At 31.7% G+C, this 9,483-nt stretch overlaps 1 protein-coding gene across 1 annotated transcript; it reads left to right on the top strand.

Moving 5' to 3' along the window:
• The first annotated feature begins 4,232 nt into the window (after nt 1-4,232).
• On the top strand, nt 4,233-8,788 carry LOC143078504 (RYamide receptor-like). The gene is made up of 2 exons (XM_076253366.1): nt 4,233-5,072; nt 8,351-8,788. Exons 1-2 carry the CDS (start codon nt 4,266-4,268, stop codon nt 8,786-8,788), a joined length of 1,245 nt encoding a protein of 414 aa, XP_076109481.1. The 5' UTR covers nt 4,233-4,265.
• The last annotated feature ends 695 nt before the right edge of the window (nt 8,789-9,483 follow it).

The following is a 9,483-nucleotide window of genomic DNA, read 5'->3' on the forward strand; positions in this document are numbered from 1 at the left end:
ATTTATTTGCAATTATACCCAATCTTTTTTTATATGTTGTTTATAGATATAAATGATATAATTTTCAGACATCTGTCAATAATTAGAGAGTGTGTCTATGGGTCACAGATGCCTCAGCTTGTAAATATGCATGAGTCAACTTCAACTCCTTCTGACAAAGAAGACCTTAAATGGATTTTTCTATTTGTTATGTACTTTTTGGTTATATAGCTTTTCAAATTTTTTGGCTCTTATTTATCATCGCCATTCGAATTTCGGCTTTGAGCGTCCCTGATGAAGGTATTTGAAAAAAACGTTCTTCGGACTCATGAAAATTAATAACGTGTTGTTTGTTTTTTTACAGCACTAGGTCGTATCTCTGCTGTTGGACTTTTTTCCTGAAACTAATATCATCAGTTCAGTAGTCAGTTCCTCAGTACTCACATGATTAATAATAAACCTTACTAAAATTGTTCGTATATGAATCTAAAATTATAAAGAAAACTAAGGTGTAAACTTCTTTAGGCTAAATGACAAAAATCACAAGGTTTGAACTACATCGTAGGACGTAACGTACGGTAAGGTTGGTTGGTGTGTCTTCTTCCATCTTAGATTTTGAAGAATCAGATGTCAATTGGTCTTGATCTTAATGAAATATGCGATTTTTTAGAATAGAAAGATTTTCATGTACAGGTAAATATTTTGAAAATTATGTGTCGTATCATATTCACGGCTGTTTTTTTCTAAAATAAACCTCACATTACGTTTGTTTATTCATTTTTGCCACAAATAGGTGAGATAACTCAGATGAAATAATTTGTAAAATAGAGTCTAGAGAGTGTTGTGAATCGAATGAACCTATTTTGTCTTGTAGCAAGAAAACCTTATTTCTATCTTTACTAATATCTAAAAGCATACTTAAAGAACTGTCTTCTCACATTTTATCTAAAACTTCTATAGTGTAACAGTGTAGGTTTCTTTTTATCACATAAAATTGAGGGTCGGAAAGCCCTTGACCGCCAGGCGTCAAACGTTCATTTTCGTGATTCGTCAAAATCAATCGATTTTTTATCGTCTAAAATTGAAAGTGTGCGTTTTATCGTTATGCAGCAAAATTTACCGATATCGTCGTTTGGCAATGTTTTTAACCGTTACGCGTCATGAAAATACACCCGTTACCACCCTCAAAATGTATTTTCCATACATAATCTATACAAAATCAGACAATTTTTACCAATCCGGTAAGCCATACTTTTTATTATAGTTTGGAAAAAGCATGATAAAATGACATGACAAATTATTAAAAAATTCTATTGATGTTGATTAAGATCCCCACTTTCCATACATTCCCACCATCCTAATGAACACAACGTTTTGAAAGTTTGAAAAAAACATGATAATTCAGGCATTCTCATGTTTTGAAATTTCTCAGACATAAAAAAACAAAACAGAAAAACATCATTAATAATCATTTGATTGGTTCTTTTTATTTATGTTTATGTCGTCAATGCCCTCGGGAAATGATTGTTTTCATGGGTAGACAAAACTTCTAATCATACCTCCATAACACTTCTAGGCATACGATTGGTTAATAATAACCTCATGGAGACCTTGTATATTCCATAGTAGTTTAGTAGGCGGGGCTTGTTTCAATACACGGTTAGCCTGGGATCCTGGTTCGCTGCTCGAAGTCTTAGATTGGGTCAGAATGCCAGGCTCATACACGATAAGAAGTGGTGTTACGTTCCTTTATAGTGATTACAATTAAAAAAAACAATGTTGACTGCTGTACCCCTATTTTTGACATTTTTACCTTTTATGTCTGCTTGTTTTGTTAACCGTCACATATTTGTCAATATAATTGAATTTGATATGACTGTCATAAAAGCGAGAGAATAAGCTAGCTATAAAACCAGGTTAAATCGACAGTTTTCTACATAAAAAAGCCTGCACCATGTCAGGAATATGATTCGTTCGAGGTGTTTCAGCTTTTGAATTTATTATTTGATTACCGACTTTCGGTTTGAATTTCCCACGAAGTTTAATATTTTTACTATTTGATTTTTATAAAATGATTAGAAAATGGATTTGAGGGAAATTCAGTAAATTTCAACAGATGAAAACATTGATGATAAGCTATTGCAATCAATTTATAAAGATGATTTCAAGCTTACAATTTGTTATTGTTTATGTATAGACAAATGAAAAAAGGTTCTCAATACTAAGTATTGAAGACTTAATCACTATGCTATCGTTAAAAGAGGGACGAAAGATACCAAAGGGACAGTCAAACTCATAAATCTAAAACAGACTGACAACGCCATGGCTAAAAATGAAAAAGACAAACAAACAACAGCACACACGACATAACATAGAAAACTAAAGAATAAACAACACGAACCCCACCAAAAAACTAGGGGTGATCTCAGGTGCTCCAGAAGGGTAAGCAGATCCTGCTCCATATGCGGCACCCGTTGTGTTGATTATGTGATAACAAATCCGGTAAATAGTCTAAACTACACAAATTATCATATTCAAACAAGCATAACAAAATATAAGAGCTAAACAAACTTAACAAAATGTGTAAAGTAAACATTTGTTTTATCTTTGAATTGAACACAACAAAACAATCATACTAAACAAAATGTCAATCATCACTGTATAATCAAAAAATGCATTTTTTAAAATTGTATCCTAAGTTGGGAAAAAATAGGTATATATTATTGTCAATGAGACAACTCTTTACAAGAGACCAAATAACACAGAAATAACAGCTATAGGTCACCGTACGATCTTCAACATTAAGAAAAAGCCCATACCATATAGTCAGCTACAAAAGGCCCCAAAGTCACTTATGTAAAGCAATTCAAGCGAGACTTAAAGACACTTCAAGAGGAACGACACTCCCAAAAACAGTGGTAGAAGAACATCTTTGATTAAAATTCAACAACAAAACAATAAAAAAACAAAAACAAAAGACAAGGCAAGCAAACATAACAATGTGTTTGAGCTTGTGATTTTGCCATTTGATTAGGGACTTTCCGTTTTGAATTTTCCTAAGAGTTCAGTATTTTTGTAATTTTACTTTTTTCTGTGCTCATTAAGAGTTCTTCTTGTGCACGTGTATGAATAGGAATTTATATACTAGAACCTTTTCAGAGTAAAAAAAAAACAGTGTTCTTAAATGTCTCTTTCAGATATATTTGGTGATGTCCTGTCGGTCACCAACCGGCATTTCAGCGAGTGTTTGTATACCAATTATCCAAGTTAACTTGAAATTAAGAATACTACCGAAACCAGATGGTATACTTCATATATTCACCTTTTTATTTATTTGACACAGATGGACGACTTCTATGACAAACGTTTCCAATGTTGACATCCCACTTCTCAGCAGCTACATATTCTCTGCCCCGTCGCTTATTCTTTACACATCTCAAATAATACGTTACGCTCGTGGGTGTTCAGATTATACGGTCTTCATGATGTGCTGCTTTTATCATATCTGCTTAAACTGGGTTATAATAAACAACGAATGAAGTTGACGTTACATTTGTTTTACGGCTACCATTATGAATTGCCGGTACAATATGTTTGGGTCGTAACGGATGCCCGACACATTTTGCTGTCTTTGATTTCTAGATACGAGAACAGTCTATTATTTTATCGATTGTGTCCTTTTCTTGATTGCGACAGATTAATTGGTCGAGTGTTGATGATGCATGTGTAGCAGGCGATTCATATACCATGTTGATGGTGTTGCTCCTTTAAGATTCGTGTTGCTTATTCTTAGTTTAATTTTTTTTTTTGGCAAATCCTTAAACTGCAATTACAGGAAATATATACAAAACCAGAGGCGGATTTCGGGCTATGTTGTGTCATGTGTACTTTTGTTTGTCTGTTTGTCTTTTTCATTTTTAGTCATGGCGTTGTCAGTTTATTTTCGATTTATGAGTTTGACTGTCCCTCTGGTATCTTTCGTTCCTCTTTAAGGAGTTCGTGGATTTTCCTTAGCTTTCATTACATTAATTTGCATCGTCTTTGTCGGTTTATGAGATTTGAAAATAGATTCACTACATTTGCCTTCATCAAAAGTATATTGAAAGGGTTTGACATTTGGATAAATGTTTCAATTTACACCTTTTGTCGATCAATTTTCAAACAGTGAACTTCAAGGTTTTAGTCAACACAGTTTAAAAGCTGATTATTTTTCAAATATAGACTTTTATTCCTAAACTCATCTGGAAAGTAGAAGTCGTATTAAAAGTAGGAAAAGGAAACGAAGAATGTCTACGTCTAACTTAACCAAAAGTCATGCAATTCCTTGTGTTGGCTGTAACTCGACATTTTTGAATATATCTTTTTGGGACCAAGATTTGTTTGGTGATCAAACGAGAACAGAAGATGATTTTTTCGAAATTAATCCGCTACCGTTATCATTTGTTATTCTCATGCTGCTCTTATACGGCATTGTAGTTGTCGTTAGTTTTGGCGGGAATATTGTTGTTTGTTACACCATATGCGATATGAAAGCGTTACATACAGTGACGAACTTTTTTCTTGCAAGTCTATCTATTAGTGACGTTCTGACGACTATTTTCAGCATTCCAACTACTATTCTCAGTAATATGATTTATCAGTATTGGGTGCTTGGATCATTCATGTGCCCTGTTATGCAATATCTTCAATTAGTGGTATTTCTGCAAAGGGCATTTTCAATGATAGCCATAACATGTGATCGGAATTTTGTTATTTCTAAACCACTCCATAAGAGAATGACTAAAAGAGCAGCTAGATTGCTTGTTCTTCTGCTTTGGGTTTCTGCATGTATTATTGCTTTGCCAACAGCCATCTTTTCTCAAATCTACTATTTGCCGTATGAACCAGGATCAAAAGGAATTTGTATTGAAGTATGGAGCATGTACCAATTACGATTCATCTACAACATCATGATATTATTACTACAGTATTTCATGCCCTTACTTATAATGATATGCGCATACGTCCACATTGGATACATGATTTGGAACAAAACTATTCCAGGAGAGGCTGACAAAAAACGGGATAGAAGAATTGCATCTTCTAAAAGAAAGGTTTGTAAAATAAGTAAAAGATAGAAACGCTGTAGACTTACAAATTGATATCTAGATAGAAAAATCCTTACATATTGTTACCTTAATTTTAAGAAGTAGACTTAAAGACCAAACAGCCTATTGTTTATGCGCATCAGCTAACGCAACTTGGTAGTGACATAAAAGCTCTATGACGTTGTTTCTAGCAATGGAAAAACGTCAAATTATAACGTCCGATTTCGCGTTTTTCACGGATTTTCTTCTTCACTTGTGTTGATTTTGTCTTTCGTTTGCGCCGATTGTGTACAGGTTAGGTGAAAATTATTTTTATGTCCGATTTATGGGCATTATGTTTTCTGGTCTGTGCATCCGTTTGTTCGATCGTCTGTCCCGCTTCAGGTTGAAGTTTTTGGTTACAGTTTTTGGTCAAGCTAGTTTTTTTTTGACGAAGTTGAAGTCCTATCAACTTAAAACTTAGTAAACATGTTCCTTATGCAATGATCGTTCTGATTTTAGTGTCAATTTTGGACATACTGGCAGCATGTTCATGTAACTGTTGTCTGGATGATTCTCGTAAAATAATGTCCGATCTTGCAATGAAATTAGAATGTATTTATATTGCTTATTTGAAAAAATCTTATAGTAAAAATAAAATGATGGCAAAGGGTCATTTTTGTTTGTCATTTGTTGCATTTCAAATTGTCTTAAGTAGAATTGATAAACATATCGTATAATCTCACTGAAACTTACAGCTAATTTCCTAATGTATGTAGATCAATACTTTGGTTTGCCTGCTTGCTTTGTTTGTATATTTTGTATAATTATATTTTGATAACGTCCAATTGAATTAAATAGCATATATACAGGTTTACATACCTATATATAAAGATGTCAATCTTAATTACAGAGCTTGAGTAAACATTAATACAAACAAAGCAAGGAAGCCAACCAAAGTTTTACCATACATGCATTAGGAAATTGGCTGTAAGGCAAAACAATATTAATAAAACTAATACTCAGCGAATGTGAATTAAAATCAAATTTTCAGTGTTTAAAACTAAATTGTTGTAAATTTAACTTATGACAAAAACGATTGCTCCAAGAATAATATCTTACATAAAATCGCTCCCTTTCATTTAGCTACAACTGTGACCAGAAAGATTGAAAACAAATTTCGATTTTCAATTCCGGCAACAACCTTTTCTTTGTTTTAATTTCCAAAATGAGCAATTTAGATTGATTATATTTTATCCGGTTGGAAAAATCTTTCTTTGTAGTTTTCAAAAGAAAATTATTTTTTGAATCAAATTTTTTTTGTATTTTATATTTACTGTCTCGTTTATTGAAAACACGTGAGGTAGTAATAAAAGGATTGTATTTTAAGATAGATGCATAATGTTTTAGAATCAAAACTTTCATTCCTATATTATACCTATAATTTTAATTTCCTTATATCTTAAATATTCAAAAATAATGAATTAACAAACTCGATGCAATAATCTCTAAACGTTCGTCTTAGTCGGGAAAAATAATGGTATAAAGAACTCCGTCAATGCTTTTGTATGTCCGTCTTTCAACAGTACCGAATGAGTTCGTTACGGCAAACTTCTGAAATTGACGCGAAAAAGAAACAAGCACATTTAGTCTGGTATAGTCAAATACTCTGTAAGTTAACCAGTGCCATCTTTAATTTCTTTTTTTATTTTCAATAATTTTGCTTATGTGGGACAGAGGACAAAAATAGACTTTTTATAAAAAAGCGGCGTGAAAGGTTATTTCAAAAAATTTTACATTCCGACGGATGGTGTTTCTGAAGATTTATATTGTGCGGCAATAACATCATAAAGATCTGAAACTGATACATGCTTAATCTCTTGTATTACCGGATAATAAAGTAGGTGAATATAGTTGTTATTCTTAGAAATTTAAATGTGGGTTTCAAACGTCGAATTTGCGATTTTTTTTTCAAATAGAGCGCCAGCAAGGAAAGTTTGTACTATGACGTCAGATGCAATGTTCTGAAGAAAGACAACTCTTTTCTTCAAAACGAACGAGAAAAAAAACATCAAAATTACTCATAACTTTTTTGAAAGGTCGGTGACATACACTTTTTTTTGCTTTATTTTGAAGAGTACATATAGCACTTTCCTTCTTTAAATTTATATGAAGAAATCACTGGTAGATATTTTTTAATACTGGGAACTTTTTTCAGTTTTACGTCTAATTTTTGGCGGCAATGAAATAAATCATATTTTTAAAGAACAAATAAATATGAGCCTTAAACTGTTCAACCTGTATTTGAAAGATACAAATGTACTGTTTAACGTGAAACAAGAATTATGCTTGTAGGTTTGACATAAAGCATTTTTTTTGAGAGTTTAGATAACAAGCAAATATTATGTTAATATTCGGGAAAACACGAAACTGAGGTTGCTATAGTGACAAAACTAAGTCGGTGACCCCCAATTTTTTTCATCATATTTTATTCCTCATATCATGCAACATCTTCACACAAAATTTGAAGGAAAAATCACTGATAGAAATGAATAGGCTGTTTGGTCTTTAAAATTGTATAGAGTACATTTTTTTCCAGCCTTAGCATGGTCTTTCCTCAGATATCTGTTCCATGACGTCATGTCAGTGAAATCGGCGGCCCTTTGCCTATACAAATCTGTGTTCTTTCAATAGGTAGGCTTTCAGTAATGAAACGTGATTTGAAAAATGCACATATAGACTGTGGAGAATCTAAAAGCGCCGCGTCAACATCATTTTTATTTTTTTCTTTTTCTTTTTAAAATGATGACATTTAAACAATTTTATATTATTTCTAAATGCCGCAATTTTTATGATTCCTTAAAAAAATAAAGTTCAGCATATTTGTATAAATTATAAATTGTACTGGGGAAATATCTATTTCTATGTAGTAATATCAGGAATACAATAATCGCATCTTTTGTTTCATTTTATTTTATAACAGCATTCTGTATGAGCTACATATCATCGAAAATTTATTAATTCTTCCATTAGGTTTCCTTAAAAGTATAACGGGTTTTTTTTGTTGCGTAAATAACACTGAACATATGAGAGTTTATAGCCTGTTGCTTAAAAAACAAACTCGTTGACCTTATTATCAAGCCTCATTACATAATTAAAACTTCCATGATAGACTATTTATAGTTTAAAAAAGAATAGAAAAAGGAGACGACTGTTCAGAACTTATTGTACAATATTATTTTTCTTTGATCTTAAATTACTTGGCAGATTGCATAAGTTATCTAATGACATCTTTTCTATTGTAGAGTTTGAAAATGTTATTCATCGTGGTATCTGTCTACGCAATCACATGGCTTCCAATTCATATAATGACCATTATTGGCGATCTTAATCCAGCATTATATGATGATATGTTTGCTCACATAATGTGGCTGTGTTTTCATTGGCTAGCAATCAGCAATACAGGTATCAATCCTATGGTTTATTGTTGGATCAACAAGACATTTAGAATTAAGTTAAAAATGTTACTTAGTTTGCCTGTTTGCAATCGCAGAAAAGCGTTAAAGGAACAAAAAAGAGTATCAATAATTGCTTTGATGGATTCTTCTAAATGGAAGAAAATGAACAGTCACTTAGAAGCAAAACGAAAGTCTTATTTCTCAGACCTTGTATCTCAAATAAAGGAATCAGAATCAACAGAAATTACATTAGATAAAAGTAGCATGATCGACACTGTCTTATGATTGGTTAATTTACAGTCAATAACGATCGACATTGTCTTGTGATTGGTTTATTTACAGTCAATGACAAAATTAAAAATAGATATGCATTGGTGATTTTGAAAACATAAATATCAAAATGGATTGAATGTTATATTTGAAAAATAATACTATGATTATTTTTAGAGCATACGTTGATGTTACATGAACAATTGTAGTCTTAAAATTGTCTTAATGATCGAAATAAAAATTGTTTTGTATCTTGATAAATTTCATTTTGATTGGTCTAATAACATTTAAGGGGGTTATTATAAAAATAAGGTGATATGGTATGATTGTCAATGAGACAACTATCCACCAAAGTTAAAATGAAGTAGATGTAAGCTTTTTTGTATTCAACAATTAGAAAAATCAAAACCATATGGTCAAAAAGCATCGACAGGAAAAATATGAAAAAATTCAATTAAGAAAACTAACGGCAAATATATAATGAATAAACAAATAAAACACAAAACTACAACAATGCAAAAATGTATTTCTATGTTTTTCTGTTATTGTTTATGTTTATGTTATTTTCACTATTTCCACGAATATAGAATACTTGTCAAAAAGGTAATGGTAAAGTGATAAGTATTGCTTAAATTGACTGGTATTGGTAGGGATATCTTTTTCTTATACATCTTCTGTCATCTGCATAGAGATTGTTATATTTGTATTTA

Source organism: Mytilus galloprovincialis, chromosome 6 (assembly GCF_965363235.1).
Source record: "Mytilus galloprovincialis chromosome 6, xbMytGall1.hap1.1, whole genome shotgun sequence".
In the NCBI taxonomy this organism is placed as follows: domain Eukaryota; kingdom Metazoa; phylum Mollusca; class Bivalvia; order Mytilida; family Mytilidae; genus Mytilus; species Mytilus galloprovincialis.

Coding starts and splice junctions, on each gene's coding strand:
- LOC143078504 (XM_076253366.1), top strand. CDS start 4,266: ATGTCTACGTCTAACTTAACCAAAAGTCATGCAATTCCTTGTGTTGGC. Junction 5,073..8,350: donor TTGCATCTTCTAAAAGAAAG/GTTTGTAAAATA, acceptor TTTCTATTGTAG/AGTTTGAAAATGTTATTCAT.